This window comes from Periplaneta americana, chromosome 16 (assembly GCF_040183065.1).
Source record: "Periplaneta americana isolate PAMFEO1 chromosome 16, P.americana_PAMFEO1_priV1, whole genome shotgun sequence".
NCBI lineage: Eukaryota > Metazoa > Arthropoda > Insecta > Blattodea > Blattidae > Periplaneta > Periplaneta americana.
The window spans coordinates 169,545,183-169,571,264 of NC_091132.1; the positions used below are offsets into that span (position 1 = coordinate 169,545,183).

The window sequence follows — 26,082 nt, forward strand, 5'->3', positions numbered from 1 at the left end:
ATATTGTGTTGAGTGAAGATCCAATTGTTGACGAGAGCGTTTAAGGTGGATTGTAGAAAGGAATTATTGTGGCGAATAAATTACATTGTTGGTACTAATAAAATTCACATTGGTGTCAGAAGTGGGATATTATCGACAACGGAGAACCTACAGCAGATCCTGCAAGCCATCGCAGAAATGAAAGCAGAAATGAACATGCACATTAGTGAAGTAAAAGATAACATGAACAAGCACATCAGTGAGGTTAAGAACGACATAAGTGATGTTAAAACGGAGATGAAAAGTGACATAAGTGATGTGAAAACAGAGATGAAAAGTGACATAAGTGAAGTGAAAGGTGACATAAGCGGAGTGAAAAATGACGTCACTACGCAAATTGAAAGCGTTTCGGCCCACGTAGATGGAATTGTCGCCATCGTAAAAGACGAACTTAAGGCCGATTTGGATAAACTAAACCAGAATTTTACAACTATAAACGAGAAAGTAGCCGAGTTGAGACAGGATGTAGACCATTTCGACGGCAAAATCCGCGATCTCGAGCGTCGTCAAGAGCAGACGAGTGAGGTGATGGACAAACACGCTGAGGAAAACAAGCACATACTCGCGTTAATGGACCAACACTCTGTAGAAAACAAACACATCCTCGCGTTGGTGGATCGCCAAGCTAGAGAACAGAAACAGATAATTGCCGAGGAAGTTCAACGGGCCGTAGAAAGATCGACGACAGAATTGAGGACCTCATGTAGTGGCCATGTGGAACCATCGCCCTCAGCCAGACATTGCAACGTCAAGACGCCGAAGTTCGACGGTACGACGTCTTGGGCGATATTCCATCGCCAGTTCGAGGCCATCGCAGAGCACAATGGGTGGACGCCAGCAGAGAAAACCACTCAGCTGCTGGCCGCGCTTCAGGGACAGGCGTCGGAGATTCTTCACAGCGTTCCAGAAGATGGGACAGCCGCTGAGATAATGGCGGCCCTGGAGGGACGTTATGGTGACCATCAACTTGCTGCAGCATTTAGGACCCAACTAAAAACGAGGGTCCAACAGTCAGGCGAGTCCCTACAAGAATTCGCGATGGCGGTGGAACAACTGGCCCATAAGGCCCTCAGGGGCCTACCTAATGATTTCATCGCTGGAGAGGCGGCCTACACCTTCGGCAGCGGAGTTCGAGACCCGGAAATAAGACAACAGCTACTCATAACAGAGCATCGCACTATCAACGCAGCTCTGGCGGCGGCCCTCAGGATGGAGGCGGCCAAGTCGGCGGCGGGAGTCTCAACACCGCACTGGATCAGGAGCGTCACGGCGACGGATGCTGGGGGGCGCCAACCGAAGCCACCCGAGCGGCAGTCAACGGAGCGGAGGAGACGACGGGCGCCCACCTGCTGGTCCTGTGGCAAACCGGGACACTTGAGAAGGGACTGTGACCAATCCGGCCACAGGCAGGAGAGAGAGGTGGCCGACGTCGAGGAGCGCCAACAGTCAACGGAGCGGCGGAGACGACGGACGCCCAACTGCTGGTCCTGCGGGAGACCGGGACACCTAAGGAGGGACTGCAACCGTTCCAGCCACCGGCAGGAGAGAGAGGTGGCTGACACCGAGAGAAACCAACAGTCGCCTGAGCAACGGAGACGACGGGTGCCCACCTGCTGGTCCTGCGGTGAACCTGGGCACCTGCGGAGGAGTTGCGACCGACCTGGCAACAGTCAGGAGAGAGAGGGGGCCGATGCTAGGAGGAGCACGTCGGCGCCATCATCACCGTCCCCTCGGCTCGTCCTGAAACCGGTCGACAGAAGGTGCGACGATGGGCTGATTGCTGAAGGACGGATAAGAGGCTGTCCATGCAGAATACTGGTGGACACCGGGGCGATGCTCACTATCGCCAGACCAGACGTCGTGCGTGGCCTACCTGGGAGGACGCCGCTGCGCCAATACGAGCTACGGACTGCTTCAGGCGAGAGCTTGCCCATCCAGAGAGAGGTCTTCCTGGACCTGACCTTGGGGAAGAGGAAACTGGAGATGTGGGTGTTCGTCGCCAACATCACCGAGGACGTCGTCCTGGGACTCGACGCCATGCGGTTACTCGATGCGACGGTGGACGTCCGGCGCCGTATACTCCGTCTTGGTCGGGATGAAGTATTCCTGATGGACGCCGAGGACCAACCCGTGGCCAGCGAGCTCTCCTTGGAGGGCCAAGGGGAAAAGCAAGATGGCGCCCACGCAATACGAGTATCGCTGCCCAGCCAAGCCAAGGATGGGGTGGCGCCACCATAAGGAGGGAGCAGCTGGAGGACCCCAAACGTTGGACCGACTAGCAGCCTACCAAGGGACTGCCCGAGACGAGCAGTCCTAAGGAGGGAGCAATGTGACAGCGACGTGAGATTCGAACTCACGACCAGCGTCCCGCAAGAAAGCAGATCGCGCGGAGCACTTTGGAATGGCGCGCGGCTGAGAGGGGAGAGGGCCAACGCGGCGAGAGAGTGGAGAGAGTTTGCGCGCGCATCTTCTGCTTGCCTAGAGAGGCCGAGAAATCCGTCGAAATGGAAGACTCGCGAATTCGAACTTTCGAGGCTACGTCGCTGTGGTTATAAATTACGGTCGCGAAGGAACGACAGAGTTTTCAGTTATTCAGTCAGTGAGTAAGCCAGAGCAAGCAAGCCAGACTTGTGTGCCGGAGTTCGACTCGAGTGTGCGTCCGCATCTGCGTCAGCATCCGAAGGCCTGAGTTCGAGTGCAGTGGACCGCAGTTGGAGGGACCTGAGTTCGAGTGCAGTGGACCGCAGTTGGAGGGACCCGAGTTCGAGTACAGTGAACTGTCTCTGAAGGTCTGTGGTTCGAGATACTGTGAACTCGAGTGACTGAGATAGAAGAACTGTGAACTGAGAACTGGTAGTTCTGATTTGTAAATAGTACTGTGTAAATATTAGTTAAGATTAACAGTTCATTGTTGTGCGTAATAGTCCAAGTAAGTTGTCATTGTCGTCGGTGGAGTGCTATAACGAATACTGTGTTGAGTGAAGATCCAATTGTTGACGAGAGCGTTTAAGGTGGATTGTAGAAAGGAATTATTGTGGCGAATAAATTACATTGTTGTTACTAATAAAATTCACAATAATAATAATAATAATAATAATAATAATAATAATAATAATCATGCATAATTGATGATGCTATTAGAATTGGTAGTATCAGTAATGGTGGTGCAGTAGTGAGAATATTAATCCCAACATGACCATTTTTAGCGTTTTCTTTTATTGTCGATCTAGCAGCCGCACATTCCTGCTTAGATCAGTTCTGTCAAACAGCATAATTTCATTGTTGAAGGTCTGGAGTTTATAATCCTTGCAATGTGTTAATTATTTCGTCTCATTTTCGTACTCAGCAGCGTTTTATTTATAACGAAGACTGCATTGCTATGTTAAATGGAAACAACTCCAGGAAATCCCTACAAATAACTGCAATGCTAGCAGAGCACGCTGCCATGACACAACAGAACGTGGTGTTCGTTTAACTACAGTTAATTCCATCCTGAAGCGATACAGAGAGACTGGATACATCAGGTCTAGAAGAAAGGAAAATATGGCTGGAAGAGGAGGACTTCACCACCAGATGCCGTTTCATTGTTAGAAGAAGTGAAATAAATCCTAGGCTATCTGCTGTCCACTAACATCCACACGATGAATTGTTTATGCTTGGGAATTGAATTATTCTACTTAAATGACATGTACAATTTTATATAGCTCAACTAAAATATGTTTTTATATTGACTTAATCTGTTTGCTATGCATTGTATATTTTTGTTTAGCATAACTGATGAATTGTATATGCTGTAAATTGAATAGTATACTGTATAGGTCAACTGATGAATTGTTTAAGCTTATAAATTGAATTAATCTACTTCATATGAATTGTACAATTTCGTATAGCTTAACGAAAATAAGTTTGTAAACTGAACTAATTTGATTGTATATGTTTGTATAGTTTGGCTGATGAACTGTATATGCTTTTAAAATGATTACTAGTCTGTGTAGCTCTACTGATGAATTGTTTATGAATATAAATTGAATTAATCTACTTCATATGAATTGTACAATTTCGTATAGCTTAACGAAAATAAGTTTGTAAATTGAACTAATTTGATTGTATATGTTTGTATAGTTTGGCTGATGAACTGTATATGCTTTTAAAATGATTACTAGTCTGTGTAGCTCTACTGATGAATTGTTTATGAATATAAATTGAATTAATCTACTTGATATTAATTGCACAAATTTGTATAGCTTGATGAAAGTATGGTTGTAAATTAAATTAATCTGCTTACTTCGTACTGTATATGTTTGTATAGTTTTGGCCGATGAATTGTATATGCTTTAAATTGAATAGTAATCTATATAGCTCTATTGATAATTGTTTGTGCTTGTAATTTGAAGTAGTTTGCATGATATGTATTATCAATTGATCTATATCACAACTGATTGAATTGTTTATGCCTTGAATTTAATTAACTTACTTGTGTTGTATTATACATATAGATTAACTGATGAATGATATTTTGCGTTTGTAAATTTAATAATCTGATTGGCTATGTATTGTATACTTTTAGTAGAGCCATCGATGTAGCTCAGTCGGCAGACTCGCTGGGCTGCTGATCCGGAACTGCGTTCGGGCTTGGGTTGGCTCCCCCTTTGGTCTTTGGGTTTTTCCGAGGTTTTCCACAGCCGTGGGATTGAAGCCGGATGGCGAGTCTATGGCGAGTCCTTGGCATCAACCCCTTTGATTTGATTACCTGGTTGGGTTTTTCCGAGGTTTTCCCCAACCAAAAGGCAAATGCCGGGTAATATTTCGGCGAATCCTCGGACCTCACCTCATCTCACTACATCTCGCCAAAAAATTGCACAAAATTGTAAAAATTGTAGAAAAATTACTAAATTGTAAAACTATAAAAATTTGTAAAAATTGTAATTGTAATATTGTAAAATTTTGACTTGTTCTACATCTTAGAGCTTCATTGCTCATGTAAGATCTATGGAATAAAATGAATGAATGAATTGAGACCGACCGAGATTCACATCACTCATTGCGTCGTAGACTTCCAAGTTGGCCGAAATGTTTGTCTGCCATTAAAAGGCAACTCCTAACCCCTGATATGGGCAAACACGGTTAATATGGTCAGAATTAAATACAAACTGGGCAGTGAATAACTGGAAGAAAGTACTTTCAGCCAATGAATCTGGTTTCGACGTTCATGCCAATGTGTGACTTACATTAGTAAAGGATCCGGAAAGGTACCAGCTGATGTCCAACAAGCAACGAAACACCCCCACGAAAGTCATGCTCTGGTGGTTTTCACATAGAAGGGAGTGGATCATTAACCCATATAAAGGGAATGCTGAATAGTGACAACTATATTGCACATATTGGAAACTGGAGTCTTACCACTGCTGCAGGAATCATTTCCGGATCGCAATGGTCTGTTTCAATGAGACCTGGTCAGACATCTAGAAAGACAACCAGAATAATATCCAGGCACTCCTCTGGACAATGCTCACCTGATATCAATCCCCTGAGAAGTTGTGGGCGATTTGCAAAAGGACAAAGGCAAAACTAGACCGTTCCAAAAAAAAAAAAATTCAAATTTGGTTTTGCGATTAACAAATTGAGGTTTTTGGAAATTTAGTGGAATTCTTGCCAGATCATGTCAATAATGTGATTAAGAACAAAGCAAGCCACAGAGATTAGTGCACTTTTTAACATACATTCAGCTTGTCCATGCAGCTTAATATACTCGCAAGGAAGGGGCCCAAGTGTTGGGTTGTATGCATACTACAAGATTTATAGCTGCTTTGAGCCTCAAGGTATGGAAGTGATGTATAATGACTAGAAATAAATCTGCCTACATTTTGATGACGACATTGATTTAATGATTTATAAAAGAAAAATGACTACAGAAATGTTTACAAAATGAAAATATAGCACATATGTGGAAGTAGCGTACTATGATTATAAGAACTTCTATTATCAGTTATGAAAATGTTGTTGTTGCTGCTGTAAACTGAATCAATGGCACTAAAGACAGTCTTGCTTCCCGAACTGTAACTTTTTCAAATGTAATCTTTCATCTTACGATGTTTGGGTGACGTATATACGTCCGTTGATGTGACATATTAATGAATTAAATACTATTATAGTCATGTTTGTGACTATAATAGTATTTAATTCACATTATAGTCACAATCATAACTATAATAGTATTTAATTCATTAATATGTCACATCAACGGACGTATATACGTCACCCAAACATCGTAAGATTAAAGATTACATTTGTAAAAGTTTCTTTCCAGCCATAAGCAGTGCTGACTAGATCAGACGCTATGGACAGTACTCTATAACAGAGTCGCCAGTATGAAAGGATAATTCCAAGCCTTTGGCGTGAGACGAACTCGATAGCTCAGTGGTAGAGCGCCTGACCAGAGAACAGGAAGTTGCAGGTTCGATTCCCGCTCGAGGTTGTGAAATTTTTCTTTCATACCATGGCATGATTGTGACTATAATAGTATTTAATTCATTCATGTAACTTTTTATATGGATTCACCCACTCTGTTCATCAACGGTAATCCTTATGTCAGTAACGAATTCTTCGACTTTTGCTTGTACATAAGCGGCATCAACAGCACATTTCTGCTAACTTCGTATGTAATCTTACGCGAAGCTATTTCATTTCTTCTCTTGAAACTTTCGACCCATAATTAGGATGGTGGAATTAACATTAGAGGTGGTAGTAATAGTGGTAGTACAGTATAACTGAACGGTTGGATGGAAAAAGGGCCTCAGTGAGAAAATGGCGTTTTGAGAAAAAGACCTTTAAACATTTTAAAGTACTGTCCCTTTCTCTTTGCTGTACAAACTAAAACTCTATGCCTTTAGTAAAAGAATTTGCAACGTTTAAATAATATTTTAGAACAAAATCTGTGTTCAGCTGATTGATTTAAAAGTTATTGGTGTTTGAAAATTGGCTCTCTCAGACCCTTTTTCTTAAAAACAGAAAATAAAATATAAACTCAATTTGTTATTTATTATTATGGATAGAAAATTATGTGCTTTTTTGAATAATGTAATGAAAATACAACAGAATACAAAGGAACTCGATATAAACTCAGTTTATTATTTTATTATTAGACTGCCTATGCACAGAAAAGTATACGCTTTTTCTCATAATTTAATGAAAATATGATATAATAGAAAGGAACTCAATATTTCAAAAAAAATTCTGATTAAACATGTCTCAATCACATCACTTTAGAAGCTGTCTACCCTAGCTACAATGTCCTCATAGTCACTTCCTTCAACTGATAAATTTTCATCTTGTTCCTCAGTGGTGTTCTTAACTGTTATTCAAACCAGCTACAGTAGCGGGCAAAAGTTTAGAGCACCCACTTTTAAAATTGAATAATTTGTTGCTACTTCAACAGATTTTTCTGGAGTTAGTTGTTGCTTCTATATTTATCAAATACTACTAAAATTATGACTTATATGCAATTTTGAACTTATTGTTAGCTTTTGTTTAGGAAATATGTTTATTTTTATGTTTTTTGAAATTTCGCAATTTTTAATATATCCTCTGCTATTTCACCCACAAAAAATTTTTCTAGATATGGACACATGAGTTTTTAGACGACTGACACGTGAATTTATATAGAAAAAATACTAAAATTAGCATATTTCGCGACATATACAAGCCAGACACAAAAACAATGAATTCAGGGCTGAAAAAACACACGTATTTATTAAAAAACTAAAGATCTATCTCACATTTTACAAAACACAGGTCACTTTAGTACTTGGTTGCACCACCTTTGGCTTTGTAACACTCTCGCACCCTGTTAGGCATTGATTGCACAAGTCTTTCACAATAATCTGATTCTCCAAGTTGTCTCAATGCAGCTGCCAGTTCCAGCTTGAGGTTTTGTAGGCTTTGCAAGTTCTTACTTTGCAGGATCCTTTCCATTTCATTCCAGGCGTTTTCTATTACATTCAAGTCCGGAGATCTAGCAGGCCAGGGCAACAGCGGTATATTCTTCTCCGAAAACCAGGACATACAATATCTGGACTTGTGACAAGGGGCATTGTCTTGTTGAAACAGCCAGATCTTCCGCCGTCCGAAAAGCTTCTTCTTTGATGAAAGCATGTAGTTTTCCAAAATGTGTATGTATTTTTGAGAATTCACTGTCCTTTCCACGAAGCACAATTCTCCTGTGCCTTTTGCACTCATGCATCCCCATACCATTACAGAGCCACCCCCTTTTTGCACCTTGGGGACAAGACATGCTGGATTATATTTTTCATGGCTCTGCCGACGAACTCTTTGAGGACGGTTGGAGAAGAGTTGAAATGATGACTCATCGGAAAACATGACCGTCCCCCATTTCTCTACTGTCCAATTCAGCCTTTCTTTACACCATTGGTAACGTGCTCGACGATTTGCAACAGTCAGCAATGGTTTGGAAACTGCAACTGCTGATTTCATCCCCTGGCTTCGAAGTCGCCGCCCAATAGTGTATGTAGAGCAGCTGGCTCCGACTTCTTGTTGGATGTCTTTTAGAGAAGCAGAGCGCCTCTTTTTCGCAGCACGAAGAATTGCACGGTCAGTTTGGGGAGTGGTTGCACGGGGTCGACCACTACGAGGTTTATCCTCCACTGTTTTATTTGCATTGTAATTTGCAATTGTAGTTTGAACACAATGTCTACTCACCCCCAATTTTTTCGCAATTTGCACTTGGCTTTTTTTGTCCTTATATAACGCTACTATTTGCCATTTAATTGCAACACTCACTGATGTTCTTCCCATTTCGTAAAGAGCAGTCTCGCAGTCCTCACACTTCAATGGTTTACAACTTACTATTTCTAAAGCAGGTACCGCGGCAACTTCCGTCCCGTCCCAAAAGGAGAGGAGGCGGGGGTGAATGATGGAATTTTGTTCGACAGGCCACATTCTTTCACACTAACTATTATTTCTGCATTTCCAGATTCTTGCAACATGGGAAAGAGAAGAAAAAAGAACATAGTGGGCGAAAACTGTAAATAAAAACTTTTTTCCACCCTAAAAAACATCATTTTCAATTGATGGCTTGCACATTTTTTATCTAATAAAGTTTTGAATATTTTTTTATTAAAATGTGTTTATTGGTGCACCTTGAAACCAATAAACGAACATTAAGACACACATTTTAATCTCTTTAAAAATCGGAATCGCATTAAAAATGTATAAACGTAAAGAAACATAAAATTGTCATAACTCCTCAAGAAAAAATGCTAACAAGTCCCAAGAACTCTTAAAATGCTTGTATGGCTATCCTCTACAACTACACAACCTCACAATTGCCCATAAAAAATTGTGTTGCAATAATGTTAAATAATACGTTTTTAAACAGGGGTGCTCTAAACTTTTGCCCGCTACTGTACTTCATCTTCTTTCAAAAACTCATAAAGACTTCTGACATCTCGTTTCTTATAAACCTTGAATTTTTTCTTGGATGCAACAGGAACAGTATCACTTAACTTTAACAAAAACCTGATCGGTTTCAACACAAGTGGAAATGCTTCACAGGTGCCGTTGTAGGAAGTACAAACCAAAACATCACCGGTAGTAGAGTACATTAACTTACAATACTTCTGTAATGTGAAGACTTTACCTTTAGACTTGGGTTTTCTTTGAAAAAATGGATTCAAGGTTGATCCCCAACTTTTCAGTGTCCCTTTCCCATTAACAACCTCAGCACTCTTACTTATGATGTGATCATAATCAGGTCCAGTTGCAACTCTGCTTTTTCTCTTCAGTTTCTTGGAATAAATGGCAAAAATCCTGTCGCATTGACAGTACGAGTGACCTCGAACAGGAAAAATCTAAGAAACACGCGTTTTAAGTGATACAGCAAGATAGGAACAGAACATAAACATGATCAAATTTTTGTTTTGTCCCCCAGCATTGTCCGAAAACAAAACAATGTCTTTATAATCAACATGAGAACTGTTGAGTTTCCCTTCAATAAAATGGTGCAGAACAAATGCAACACTTTCTGAATTTTTTTGGACTGTCTCAATGTAGCAATACATCACACTATTTTTAACATTATGATAATACACGTTAAATAGATTATACCACAATAGTCTTTTATAAAACTGACTATTAACATTCAGTTTAGGTACGGGTAGATTTTGACCATAATCAAATTCGATGACCAAACATTTGGGGCCCTATTCATGGACATTCTTAGCGCGGGCTTTCGGTGGATGATCAGCGAACTAACTTTTTTCGTATTCATAAACCAGTGTTAGCGATATGATATGATATGAATCCTGTTTAGCATGCTCGTAGCGCGGGCTAGCAAAATGTCTATGAATAGCACCCATAGAGTTTTCATTCATTGTGTCCAGAACTTTATCCTTTACCTTTTGGTATTCAGTAACTTTCCGCTTGTGAACATCTAAATCAGTCTTTGTTCGAATATCACTTGGATTTGCTCCTAGCTGCAGTTAAGAATTTTCGCAAAAGTCACATAATTGTATCAATTCGTGATCTTCGAAATGAGTATGGAGACATCTCTCTAAAAACTTATAGTAGCTGGAGTATTTCTTTTCCAGAAAACGGCCTTTCTTTTCTTTGTAAAGTTCACAAAAAGATCCATACAGACTTGTTACATCCAAAAAAAGAGTCAACAAAGTAGAGGCGGCTAGTGCCCTTGCCTCGATAGTGCATTCCAACAGATGTAATAGATGCCCATTGTTAACTAACAAGCAACCAGTCATCACCAGATATTTTGTTAGGTCTGTTTTGGTGTTTTCCTCTACTTTATATAAATCTGCTGTTATCCTTAAGTTTTTGTTGAATAATACGTAATCTCTTAACCTTCCATTTGTATCACAGTTGCTTCGAGACTTTTGGTAGAACGTCTGAACCTCAACTAGTGACACGATACACGTTTGACACAGCCACAATGTGTTTGGAGGTTTGACAGCTGATGTCTCCACCTTTATCAACATTTATTCACACAGCTCTAACACTGGCAATATTAATGTTACGTTCATGAAATTTCTAAGGCACATATTTCAAACCCTAAGGACTCCGAAAAAAACATTTTACACAAAAAGGGCCTGAGTGACCTGAGGCCTCTTTTCCATCCAACCGTTGAATTGTATTATTATATATTTTCATTGGTTATTTTACGACGCTTTATCAACATCCTAGGTTATTTTGCGTCTGAATGATATGAAGGTGATAATGCTGGTGAAATGAGTCCGGGGTCCAGCACCGAAAGTTACCCAGCACTTGCTCATATCGGGTTGAGGGAAAACCCCGGAAAAAACCTCAACCAGCTAACTTGCCCCGACCAGGAATCGAACCCGGGCCACCTGGTTTCGAGGCTAGACGCGCTAACCGTTACTCCACAGGTGTGGACGGTATAATTGTAGTATTAGTAACTGGTGGAATTAACATTAGAGGTGGTAGTAACAGTAGCAGTACCACTAGAATCTGAAGCACGCACCTTAACAGAGAGACAGAATTTTCTACTTTAAATTAAGTCTGAATGCAGGTTTTCCTGTCTGCAAAATAGACAACTGTTTAACCAAGAAATTGCACTACGCTTCCCGCCCACAAGAAGATAGCAGACAATCTCCTCTTCACTCAGACACCTGTTACTGTACAAACCTCCATTATCCGTCACCCTATTAAAAAATTGGTGGATTATCCATCTGTGTTTCTATCGTTTTTTTCTTTGCAGAAATATATGAATTACTACACATTTATTAGCACATTATTTGTTCTAGAGAGTGTTACTACAAGCCGTTTTCCTCACACAGTATGGTCTATTGGTCTAGTTGTCGTACTGTGTAACTTCTATATGAAATGTCTTCTACGGGTGTCAAAAGAAATCTTGTTCTGCTAAGTATCGAAATAAAGTGTAAATAATTGAGCGGTTTCGAGAAAGAGAGACAGTGACTCATATCGCAACAGAATACGAGTTTGGAGTGTATAAAGTATGTAAATGTGCAACACGAGACCTCCACTATTCATACTTTCCACAGGCAGCCATCACAAGGAGTTTCCTTGCCCCTTAAAAGCCAGTCACTGTCAACCAGGCTTATCAGTGAACTTGTGATCCACTGCCCAGCGTGTTGAATACAAGGCCGTGGAGGAAATGGCCAAAGTGTAAGTGTTATTCACTGAATTATCTGTTATTGTACGGATTATCCGATTTTTTCGATTAACCGTTTAGCCCACTCCCTTCTTTACCACGGATAATAGAGGTTCTATTGTATAAATAAACAGCTTACAGTTTACCTCTGATAAAGGCTTCTTCTCTTCAACATCTGTCAAAGGATCGTCTTCTCTTTCAGCCATCTCGTGATGGGGTTGAGGTAGAAAATGGCAACTGTTTACATCTGCGTCGCCACTTCTTTCCACTGCCACGTGACACGTTTGGAATAGAAACTGAAATGCGTCTGCGTTGTTTCCGTCATCATCATCATCTGAGTCCGTCTTCTCCACATCCAACCCCTGGTGGAAATAAGAGTACAAATAAGACACTGATTTATGAAATGTGAATAGATCAGAACTGCACAAGAGTCTTGGTGAAGTTTAAGGCACCATAATCATGTTTAGAGAACCTCATCTCTCATAACAGTGAAAGAAGACAGCTCCCCTTTCCTTCTTATATTTGTTCAGTCTCTCTTCTTTGTATCTATTCATTTGAATTGCTTTACGCAGTAGTATGACTGTGTAAAAAGATGGGTATCCAGCAGAGCCTTCTTCAGTTACAAGCCGGAGCCATACGTCGGCAACACTGTAATTAACTGTCAGCTGGAGGCCGACCATATAGTACACGTGTTTGTGCTAATGCCGAGTTGGTAAAATCCAAGTTTATGTTGCCAAGTGTAATGGCGGACAAGCGCAAGGCTACTACGTGATTCAAAATTATGCATGTATGCATGGCAGCCAACACTACAATAGTTAGCGATGAGAGAAAGGCTGCAAACCTGTATTTGAAAAGCCAATTAGTTGTAACTATGAAATCGTGGATGTAGTTTATACACAGAACACCGGAGTCGCATCGATACGATGCCTCCAGCTCAGGAATCCCGTGCGGCAGAGGAAGTGTTGACCTAACACATTAATACCCGAGTTCGATACCACCATAGAAGTAATTCCTTGGAACATGTAAGAGAGAATGGCAAACTATCGTAAAATTAGAATATATAAAGAGCCAATGACAGTACAGGGTATGGACTGGAAATATGGGGAGTGAACTGAAGGGCAGAGACTAGACTGAAGGACAGAGAGTGGACTGAGAGGCCAGACAGTGGACTGAGAGGACAGAGAGTGGACTGAGAGAGGACTGACAGTGAACTGAGAGGACAGAGTGGACTGATAGGAAGCAGATTGAACTGAGAGGACAGAGAGTGGACTGAGAGGCCAGACAGTGAACTGAGAGGCCTGACAGTGGACTGCGAGAACATAGAGTGGAATGAGAGTTCAGAGAGTGGACTGGTACAACAGAGACTGGATAGAGAAGAAACAGATTGGATTGAGATGAGACTGGACTGAGACGACAGAGAGAGGAATCAGAGAACAGAGAGTGGACTGAGAGGACAAAAAGTGAAGTGAGAGTCGACTGAGATGACAGCGAGTGGACTGAGTGGAAATAGAGTGGACTGAGACGACAGAGAGAGGAATCAGAGAACAGAGAGTGGACTGAGAGGTCAGACAGTGGTCTGCAAGGACATAGGGTGGACTGAGAGTTCAGAGAGTGGACTGGTAGGACAGAGAGTGGAATGAGAGATAACAGATTGGACTGAGAGGAGAGAGAGTGCACTGAGAGGCCAGGGAGTGGACTCATAGGACAGAGAGTGGACTGAGAGGACATAGAGTGGACTGAGAGTTCAGACATTGGCTTGGTAGGACAGAGTGGACTGAGACAACATAGAGAACTGAGTGGACAGAAAGAGGTTTGTAAGGGCAGAAAGTGGACTGAGAGGACATAGAAGAAAATGACAGAGTAGACAGAGAGATCAGAAATATATGTTGATCTCAAGAAAATTATTCCCCTCAGTGAGACTTGTAATCTTGCAAGTTATTAGTAACGGAAAGAAGAAATTGTTAAAAAAAAAAAGAAGAAAAAACAAAAGCAGAAAATGTAGACATAAGTCTCTTGCTGTGAAACTTACGGGCCACTGTTTGAACTCAGTGAGGGCATTGTTTCTTGAGTTCGAAACTAGTAAATTTATAACATATCGTTGTGGATATGAAGGAACTGGAAAAAAAAAAATCTAATTCTGTAAACATAATATCCCATGTCCACGTATTAGCAGGCCATAGTTCGAATCCTGTCAGGACATTATTTCCCTAGTTCGATCCTTGTAAACTTATTAGTGACAGGTACAGCCGGTACAGGTATGAAGAAAATGCTAAAAAAAAATTGTAGAATTAGTAAATATAAACGCCATTACTGGAATAGTAACAGGCTGTACTTTGAAGTAAAGAATAATTTTCCTAATCCGAGCCTAGTGTAAACATGTGTCATTAGTATGGCTATTAAGGATTTAGTATTCTAAAAAATGCATGTCAAATCATAGCTGATAACATACGAAATGTCGATTACCTCTTTATTTACAACTTACACCAAATGTAAATTACATGAAATAATCAGTTCTGGTGGGCCTATTATGCACTGGAATGAAATTGAATTTCGGGAGAGGGGCACTATGAACCAGCACTGCTACCTATAACGATCTATTGCACTAACCCTCGAGGTAGGCACATTCCCAAACTCAGACCGGCTGACTACAATAAGGTGCGCTATGTATCCAGATTTCGAGTAGGCAAACCCACTCATCCCTACGCCAGCCTTTCCTTACGTCACTAGCCGGCATTCGAGGAATGCTATGGAATAATGACTGAATGGAGAAATGTTGACAGAATGAAGTAGATTCCTAATCAGGGAAAACGAGATAACCCCGAGGAAAACCCAACTGCAAATTTGTTCATCACAAGTGTCACTATGGATTCTACAATTAAAGATCCCATACAAACCCAACTCTCTCAGAGAGTTACGCCTTATGACTTGTTATAAAAGTTTATTTATTTGTCGTCCTAGAAGTTCGTTTTTTTATGATGTGTAGTACTCAATTTCTTACAAGTAGGCCTAGTCGAACCATTATTTTCTTCGGTATACTATGCTTTGCTTTTTTTTTTCATTTGTCTTTTAATCCTACTATTTTTTTAATTGTCTTTTAATCCTAGCATATCGGTCTATAATTAAGTTTACTGTTACCCTATTTCTTTTTGAGAAAGGAGAAAGTTACACAACACAGAACTGCACGCATTGTATTCTACACCTGGTATAATTAGAAATATTAAATCCAGACGTTAGAGATGGGCAGGACATGTAGCAAGTATGGGAGAAACCAGAAACGCATATAGAGTGTTAGTTCAGAGGCCGGAGGGAAAAAGACCTTTGAGGAGACCAAGACGTAGATGGGAAGATAATAATAAAATGGATTTGAGGGAGGTGGGATATGATGATAGAGACTGGATTAATCTTGCTCAGGATAGGGTCCAATGGCGGGTTTATGAGGGCGGCAATGAACCCCCGGGTTCCTTAAAGGCCAGTAAGTAAGTAAGTATGTTTATTGGCACCCAAACCCTTTTTTTGATACTTCTAATTTCTGAAAATGCGGCGCATTTATTTTTGTCACCAATTCGGTAACATTGACTTCTGAAATATAACTGGAAAATGCTTAATGAAGTCCATAAACAGAAATAAAATAATATTTTCCTTTTCCTCAACATCAGCCTCCGTGTCACTCATAGCTCAATCACTAATTCTTTCGATCGAAATACACGTGCCGGTATCGCTTGTTGTGGCTGGACTGACCTCGATCGACAACTCTACTGATACGAACTCCCACGCGAGGTGAAGCAAACTATGTGAGCAAGCTACAGCACGTACAGTAGGAGCAAGCTCCGATAGTTTTTATTAATACATTTCAGAGCTTCCTCGCAAAAAAAGCAAGCTCGTTTTGCTCATGAGGAAGATGAGCAAAGTAAGGTCTTCAACTAAATTAATACCACCCTAATACTTAGATGTAGTGGAAATAGTAACTTCCGTATAAAGGATGTAATTAGTTTGTGAGTTTTGGCAAGGAAAACTTGTATAATAGGTGAACAACTTCATAACTATATTATTCCCTATAGGGCAATTCCATGAAAATGTGGACATAAGATGAAAAAAATAAATTTCACAGAGGGAAGTTTATTTCCGTTTTGTTTCATTATTGATTTACTGTAGTTCATTGTCAGCACTGTATTCTTTCCGTCCAATTTGTGATTTGAATATGGCAGCTACTTTGTTAAAAGCAACCTGCAGAAGAGTTTCAGACAAAAATATTCACTGATTTCAAGGTAAGATAATGCTTATTTGTATAATAAATGACAAATTTTGTACATTTAAAATTGAAATATTGTGACTTCTCTTAATGGTGCTACAATTATTTTATTTCTTATTTAACATTTTCCCCTTTAATTATATGCTTTTAAACATAACCTCTCATATGTAACATGAGTTACCAAATTACCATATTTTTAGAATTCTGCCCTGTGTTGTCACTTCTTTCCACTGCCAGCGGGTCATTCTTCATCTCGTTCATTTCGGGAAACGTTTGGAATAGAAACTGAAATGCGTCTGTGTTGTTACCATCATCATCATCATCATCATCTGAGTCCGTCTTCTCCACATCCAACCCCTGGTGGAAATAAGAGTAAAAATAAGACACTGATTTATGAAATGTGAATAGATCAGAACTGCACAAGAGTCTTGGTGAAGATTAAAGGCACCATAACCATGTTTAGAGAACCTCATCTCTCATAACAGTGGAAGAAGACAGCTCCCCTTTCCTCTTTAAATTTGTTGTCTCTCTTCTTTGTATCTATTCGTTAGAATTGCTTTACGCAGTAGTATGACTGTGTCAAAAGATGGGTATCCAGCAGAGCCTTCTTCAGTTACAAGCCGGAGCCATACGTCGGCCACACTGTAATCAACTGTCAGCCGGAGGCCGACCATACAGCACACGTGTTTGTGCTAATGCCGAGTTGGTAAAATCCAAGTATGGCGGACGAGCGCAAGGCTACTACGTGATTCAAAATTATGCATGTATGCATGGCAGCCAACACTACACTATTTAGCGATGAGAGAAAGGCTGCAATCCTGTATTTGAAAGGCCAATTAGTTGTAACTATGAAATCGTGGACATAGTTTATACACAGAACACCGGAGTCGCATTGATACGATGCCTCCAGCTCAGGAATCCCGTGCGGCAAAGGAAGTGTTGACCTAACACATTAATACCCGGGTTCGATTCCCCCATGGAAGTAATTCCTTGGAATATGTAAGAGAGAATGGCGAATTATCGTAAAATTAGAATATATAAAGAGCCAATGACAGTACAGGGTATGGACTGGAAATACGGGGAGTGAACTGAAGGGCAGAGAGTGGACTGAGAGGCCAGACAGTGGACTGAGAGGACAGAGAGTGGACTAAGAGAGGACTGAGAGTGAACTGAGAGGACAGAGAGTAGACAGAGAGAGGACTGAGAGTGAACTGAGAGGACAGAGAGTGGACTGAGAGGCCTGACAGTGAACTGAAGGACAGAGAGTGGACTGAGAGGCCTGACAGTGAACTGAAGGACAGAGAGTGGACTGAGAGAGGACTGACAGTGAACTGAGAGGACAGAGGGTGGACTGAGAGGGCAGACAGTGGACTGAGAGGACAGAGAGTGGACTGAGAGGCCAGACAGTGGACTGAGAGCCCTGACAGTGGACTGCGAGGACAGAGAGTGGACTGAGAGGGCAGACAGTGGACTGAGAGGCCTGACAGTGAACTGAGAGGCCCGACAGTGAACTGAGAGGACAGAGAGTGGACTGAGAGGCCAGACAGTGGACTGAGAGGCCTGAGAGTGAACTGAGAGGACAGAGAGTGGACTGAGAGGCGTGGCAGTGGACTGCGAGAACATAGAGTGGACTGAGAGGCCTGAGAGTGGACTGAGAGTTCAGAGAGTGGACTGGTAGGACAGAGAGTGGACTGAGAAGAAACAGATTGGATTGAGGTGAGAGAGACTGGACTGAGAGGACATAGAGTGGACTGAGAGGCCAGACAGTGGACTGAGAGGCCTGACAGTGGACTGCGAGGACATAGGGTGGACTGAGAGTCGACTGAGATGACAGCGAGTGGACTGAGTGGACATAGAGTGGACTGAGAGGACATAGAGTGGACTGAGAGAGGAATCAGAGAACGGAGAGTGGACTGAGAGGTCAGGCAGTGGTCTGCGAGGACATAGGTTGGACTGAGAGTTCAGAGAGTGGACTGGTAGGACAGAGAGTGGAATGAGAGATAACAGATTGGACTGAGAGGAGAGCGAGTACACTGAGAGGCCAGGGAGTGGACTCATAGGACAGAGAGTGGACTGAGAGGAAATAGAGTGAACTGAGAGTTCAGACAGTGGCCTGGTAGGACAGAGAGTGGACTGAAACAACATAGAGAACTGAGTGGACAGAAAGAGGTTTGTAAGGGCAGAAAGTGGATTGAGAGGACATAGAAGAAAATGACAGAGTAGACAGAGAGATCAGAAATATATGTTGATCTCAAGAAAATTATTCCCCTCAGTGAGACTTGTAATCTTGCAAGTTATTAGTAACGGAAAGAAGAAATTGCTAAAAAAAAAAAAAAAGAAGAGAAAACAAAAGCAGAAAATGTAGACATAAGTCTCTTGCTGTGAAACTTACGGGCCACTGTTTGAACTCAGTGAGGGCATTGTTTCTTGAGTTCGAAACTAGTAAATTTATAACATATCGTTGTGGATATGAAGGAACTGGAAAAAAAAAAAATCTAATTCTGTAAACATAATATCCCATGTTCACGTATTAGCAGGCCATAGTTCGAATCCTGTCAGGACATTTATTCCCTAGTTCGATCCTTGTAAACTTATTAGTGACAGGTACAGCCGGTACAGGTATGAAGAAAATGCTAAAAATAAATTGTAGAATTAGTAAATATAAACGCCGTTACTGGAATAGTAACAGGCTGTACTTTGAAGTAAAGAATAATTTTCCTAATCCGAGCCTAGTGTAAACATGTGTCATTAGTATGGCTATTAAGGATTTAGTATTCTAAAAAATGCATGTCAAGTCACAGCTGATAACATACGAAATGTCGATTACCTCTTTATTTACAACTTACACCAAATGTAAATTACATGAAATAATCAGTTCTGGTGGACCTATTATGCACTGGAATGAAATGGAATTTCGGGAGAGGGTCAGTATGACCCAGCACTGCTACCTATAACAATCTATTGCACTAACCCTCGAGGTAGGCAAATTCCCTAACTCAGACCGGCTGACTACAATAAGGTGCGCTATGTATCCAGGTTTCGAGTAGGCAAACCCACTCATCCCTAGGCCAGCCTTTCCTTACGTCACTAGCTATGGAATAATGACTGAATGGAGAAATGTTGACAGAATGAAGTAGATTCCTAATCAGGGAAAACGGGATAACCCCGAGGAAAACCCAACTGCAAACTTGTTCATCACAAGTGTCACTATGGATTCTACAATTAAAGATCGCATACAAAGCCGACTTGTTCTAAAAGTTTATTCATTTGTCGTCCTAGAAGTTCGTTATTTTATGATGTGTAGTACTCAATTTCTTACAAGTAGGCCTAGTCGAACCGTTATTTTCTTCGGTACTTGCTTTGCTTTTTTTTTTTCATTTGTGTTTTAATCCCACTATTTTTCAATTGTGTTTTAATCCTAGCATATCGGTATATAATTAAGTTTACTGTTACCCTATTTCTTTTTGAGAAAGGGGAAAGTTACACAACACAGAACTGCACGCATTGTATTATACACCTGATATAATTAGGAACATTAAGTCCAGGCGTTAAAGATGGGCAGGACATGTAGCATGCTGTTACGATAGCGGCTGAGGCGTGTGACGTCAGCTTCACTGTAGACAGCGATCGCAGCTCATTGCGTTGAGTACATTTTCTTTAATATACCTAAGTAGACATTAATTACAATACATAATGAGTCATTGTGCAGTGTACGGTTGCAGTAATCATTATAGGAAAACCAGAGGCAGTAATATTAAATATTTTTCATTCCCGAAAGATAAAAATCTTCGTGAAAAATTGGGAGAATTGTTGCAAACGCCAAGACCATCTACCAGAATCACGTAACTTATCGGATTCATAACAATGTCAATAAAGGATATTAAGTTTTCAGTATAGCCTAAAACCATACTATGCTTATTTATAAGAACTGACGCTAAATGTAACACTCAATTATTATAATATCTATGTCTTTTCAGCACGTATATGCTCACAGCATTTTAAAGATGATGACTTTGATAAAACGATGCAGCAGAGACTGCTAGGCTATTAACCAGTTCGTGCACGGAAACTTAAAAAATAAATCACCTAGGTACAAAACGAGTGCACTCTTTACCGTTTTAAATTAAATTGCATTGCCAAGTGTTCAACTGCTACAATGGCTGGCGATATTTTCTTTGAATTTAAGCTTGAATGGACATTACTGAGTGTTGATACTAGCTACTCTTATTACAGAGTTAGCGGCGTCTCTCATCACAAAGCTTATGATTGCGAGCAATAAGATTTATCTTCGTAACGTTTCGTAATATAACACCAGTAAATTCTTTAATGTTATCACGTGAAAGGACATAACATTGAAAAAAAGTGCTATGATCGCATTGTGACGTTATTATTGAAAAACTGTCCTTTTTCCGTTGGCAGACCGTTGATTAAATTTGAAATGATTGTTGCCAATGTTATTAATATCCTTTTCATTGTGCGTCTAAGTTCATGTACTCTTTAAAAAAGTTATGAATAAAATTTTAAAAACATATAAAAAATTAACAGTAATAGCTTAAAAGTCTCTCCCTCGAATCTGCCGAGGCCTAAATACGCCCCTGTAGGCTACTGTACCTATTAACTTTCTTTCACTTCAGCGCAACAGGAGCGTCCAGCACTAATGTAACAATGGAACATCGCGGAGCCACTGAGTCTACTGTCACAGAGGAATGCCAAATACTAATACAAAGAATTCAAGAATTAGAAGAGAAGAATTACTCTCTAGAAACGAGGATTAAGGAATTGACAGCTGCCAACAGGAAACATGAAGAAGACAAAAGAAAATTACACGAGGATGTAATTTCATTGAAAATCATTAGACAAACAAGTTAAATCTAAAGTGGCTGAAATTTTGAAACCATTTTTCACTATTGGGCAAATTGATGCTCTTTTGAATAAAAAAAAACGTAGGGTGAAATGGTCTGTAGAAGATTACGGTACTGCAATAACACTTCGAAACCTAAGTCCAAAAACATACCGATACTTAAGAACAAAATAAAATTACCCGTTACCTGATTTGTCAACTCTGAGAAAATGGGCAGTAAAACAATTATCGCTTGAGAAAGGTGTACTTCATGATGTCTTAATATTAACGAAGGCGAGAGCTACAAATATGTCGGAGTTAGATCGTGTAACAGTATTAGCATTTGATGAAATGTATTTAAATGAGGAGGTTTCTTTTGACAGTACGGAAGAACAAATAATGGACCTCATAAGGCAGTGCAGGTTATTTTTGCACGTGGTTTGTTTGCAAGGTGGAAGCAGCCCGTATACTATAAATATGATCAGACAATGACAAAAGAAATCCTAACAGACATAATTTGCCAGTTAGAAGGCAGTGGTTTTCAAGTTGTGGCCACATTTAGCGATTTAGGTGGAAGTAACAGAAAATTGTGGCGTGATTTGAAAATTTCTACCAAAGTAAATTGCAGTTTTCCTAATCCAAATGATTCAACTCGAGAAATATTTGTTTTTTTTTTTTTTTTTTTTTTTCAGACGCTCCACATTTATTGAAATTACACAGGAATCACTTTCTAGATCATGGTTTCAACTTGAACGGATTGAATATTTCAGCAGAACCAATTCATGAACTTTTACGTGCATCCTCGTCCTCTGATACAAAATTAGCTTACAAGTTAACTCCGTTACACTTAAGTGTCCGCGGTAGCCAAAGACAAAAAGTTAGTTTGGCAGCACAATTATTTTCCAACAGAGTTGCAAAGGCTTTGAAATGGTGTGGTGAAAACGAGCTGTTGAGATCAAATGAATGGAAAGAAACTTCAAAGGCAATAAAATTAACTAATGATTGGTTTGATTTATTTAATACCGTTTCTAAATTCGGTACCCACCGTGGGCTGCATAGTTACGGAATAAACCTTCAAGATCAGAATATTATACTCTCAGAAATGAATTACTTCATGACCACAGTTAAAGTAGGAGAAGCAAACAGGAAATTACCTTATCAGGAGGGGATTCTAATAAATAATAAATAATTAACATTGTTGTATGAGGCAATGAGGTACAAGTACAAAATTGAATACATCATCACAAGAAAACTTAACCAAGATCTGGTAGAAAACTTTTTTTTCGGAAACTAGAAGCCTGGGTAGAACAAACGATCATCCCTCTGCTTTAGATTTTAAACATAGACTGAAGTGGTACATACTAGGTCGAAATCCATTATCCCAGTTTTGTGAGAACAAAAACACCTCCGATTTGCTTTCGGAAGAAGAGGCATTAATAGTGGGTCCTAGTACAAGCCAATCAGAAGTCAATGATAATCTGCAGAAAGAACTATGTGCAACGGCAGAATTTTTTAAAGGCATTCTGAAACCGGTTAAATTTACCAACGATCGAGATCCTGAAGAAAATATAGGCCTCCCAGAAAAAATATATGAAATATCTGCAAGACAGCGGATATCCCAGGAAGGATTAAAATATATTGCAGGACATGCTGTATCAAAACATATGGAGCAATTCCCGAATCTTGGAATTCCCACAAAATTGTAAACTTCTGCTAATCAAAAAGACTGGATTACTACAGTGTCGCGTGGAAACTTAATTCTCCCTTCTAAGGATCTGCAATTGGTTGCCATGCTTGTTGAAGTATATTCTCAGATGTGCACGGAGATTCTGTTTCTCATGAGAAATTTATAATAAAAAAGACTGTAAATTTGGTTAATTCTTCCATGAAAAACGAAGCAGAAATCAGTTCTTCTCTTCCACCATAAGTAATTATGACATTGGTTAGAACAAGAACATTTATTAGAATTAAAAAAATTAATAAAATAATAAAAATGTCTGGAATTTCAAAGGGAAATGTTATAAAGAAAATGAAAAAGATTGCATAAGAATAAGTATTTACTTAACAGAGTGGGATTTATAATGGTGAAATTATATTATGTCGTGTGTGGAATAATAAGGTAAATAATGTAGTAGACTATATTATGTCTCCAATAGCCTGAATATATAAAAATATTTGTTTACTATAATGACAAATTATTCCAAGAAATTCATATACATACGTTAATGAAGGTTCAAAAGTATTTGAATTCATGTACAAAAAATGTATGTTATAAATAACTGTATAGATGTAAGTATGTATATATTTATTACACATTGTATTGTAATTATTATAAAACCACGTGTATATTACAGAAGGCAATATTATTAATGACACACTGCCATATCACATTGTTTCTTGAAACTTGAGTTTAATATGTAATAGATCATAATTTTATTACGTTATCATTTCAAGGTAGTTCCTATTGTACTTGAATTCAGGTGTAATATAATTTGTGTGATATATGGGCCTAATTTTGTTGTAGCATAATGTATTATCTATATATATATATATAATTTGAACTGGTAATGGAAATTACGGGAAAACGGCTGAACGGATTTTAATAAATAGCCCCTCATTTTGAAGCTTGGAACCTAAAGTTTTTCGGGAAAGTAGTAGTTTTCAGTGAAATGTCAATTTTCCTACATAATTTTCCTATTTTCCAAAAATCCATCTGTTGTCAGTTTTGAGAACTAATTTTATTCAATCACGGCCGACTTGATTGAATTTCAGAACAAAACACACACTACAATAAACAATAGGCTATTACACGAAGGCCATACCTGCAGATTGCCGACATATTTAGAGCTCAATTCAATTTGTTACTAAAAACTGATTCTGCAGTGTATAATTTTCTGAGTACAGCTGTGTATTGGATATTCAAATCTACGAAACTTGAGGTGGTTTGACGACATTATTACCATTAGAAATTAAATATTATTATAGTTAATATCATGATGCATCTATTTTTTCATTAATTGTAAATAATATTGATGTTATATTGATGACATGAAAGTGAAACGTTTTGTGGTTATGTACGTAAATGTAGAGAATATCTTAATTAAGATCTTCATTTCTATAATTTGCTGAGTGGCTGCTATATATAACTACAAAACTTAAGTAAGATAATAATATAGTTATTAAAAATCAAATATTTTTATACTTATTAACGCAGTGGGGTTGGGTCTTTTTCATATACTTAATGGCGGTGTAGTGTAGATATTGATATGTGTCATTGTCTTCAGCATTGGCTCGAGAGAGCGCAAAAATTACAGTTCCTAAGGAAAGATCAAAAGGTATTACTTACTGATAAAATAAGAGGCCTAGAAACTGTTGTAGTCTCCAGATCGTTTCAGCAAGATCTCTTAGTAGGATAAAATGATTTTACGCTCTACATTTCAAGTTCTACATGCAGCAGCTATACGAAAATGCTATTGTTCGAAAGCTTAGCAAACCTGACATTTTTTTAACTTTTGCCTACAATCCACAATGACCTGAAATAGCTACTGCTATCGTCCTGACATTGATACTTGCGTTTTCGCGTTGAAACTCAAAAACTGAAGTTGGATAGGTTCAAGAAAAAGTATTTGGCCTGAAAAAATCCATTCAGAGGGAGTATGTTTCATTATTATGGAAGCAAATAACTATAATGCTACAGAAAAATGTTGGATGGGAAAATGTGAAATATGTAAAAGTTAAATGAAGATTATACAGGAGAAGCATCATGGTTTGTGTGGAAAGAATGTGATGGTAGGCTTGCGAAGGTACAGGAAGAAGGAACTATTCAAGAGCTGATTGAATATATTTGTGCTATTGGGCCCCAGTTTCTACATCAAAAGGGAACAAGCAAAGACTTACCAGGAAGAGAAAACTACTGTCTTATCTCAACATGATATGGCTTTAATTCAAGTGGATTTTTCTGAGAATTACACATGCATGATGCAGGATGAAATTCAAAGTGCACACTGGCAATAGAATCAGATCAGTCTTTTCACTGCTGCTATTTGGCATTCAAAGGATATTCATTCATATGTCCTAGCATCAGACAACATTGATCACACTAAAAATACTGATGTTACTTATATGGATCGTTTACTTGAAGAACAGTCAGTAAAATCCCTTCAAGAGGTGCACATATGGTCTGATGGTCCAAGTTCTCAATTCAAAAATAAATATATTGCTGAATCCATCAAAATTCTGGAAAAGAAACATGGCAAAAAGATCATATGGAATTACTTCGCCACGTCACATGGCAAGGGACCTGTTGATGGAATTGGAGGGTCCATAAAGCGACAAGTATGGGAAGCAGTAAAGAGAAGAAAATGTTTAGTGTCTAATGCATCAGAGTTTGTAAAAGCCACAAATCCACTGTCTAAAATAAATGTAATAAAAGTTACTAATGAAGAGATTTCTCAGCGAAACAAATGCTTGCAGTTAACATCGGTAATTAAGAATGCCAAAACATCAGTGGGTATTGCAAGCATGCACTGTATAAACGTTGTAGATGACAATATTATTGGATATACCACAACTAAACAGTTTCTACAGGCAAACGATAGCCCTGACAAGAATGAGGAAGAAGTAGGAATTAAGGAAAAACTTAAAGTTGATGACTGGGTAGAAGTTCAGTATGGTGGTAAGAGATTTGCAGGAATTGTAACTGAAATAGCTGGTGAGGACTATAAAGTTAATGTTATGGTAAATTCTGGAAATGGCCCGAAGTCAAAGATGAGATATTCTATACAAAGGAACATGTAT

General features: G+C 39.4%; 1 protein-coding gene across 3 annotated transcripts in view; it reads right to left on the minus strand.

Moving 5' to 3' along the window:
- LOC138691880 (uncharacterized) overlaps positions 1 to 26,082 on the minus strand; it is a 117,856-nt gene that overhangs the window by 79,475 nt on the left and 12,299 nt on the right. For 2 of the 3 annotated variants that reach the window (XM_069814450.1, XM_069814453.1), the window contains exons 2-3: positions 16,635 to 16,802; positions 12,343 to 12,558 (exon numbers count right to left, since the gene is read on the minus strand). In XM_069814450.1, coding sequence (XP_069670551.1) covers positions 12,343 to 12,558; positions 16,635 to 16,802 — 384 coding nt within the window. The remainder of the gene's footprint in view (positions 1 to 12,342; positions 12,559 to 16,634; positions 16,803 to 26,082) is intronic. The other variant, XM_069814451.1, reaches the window with a different exon arrangement.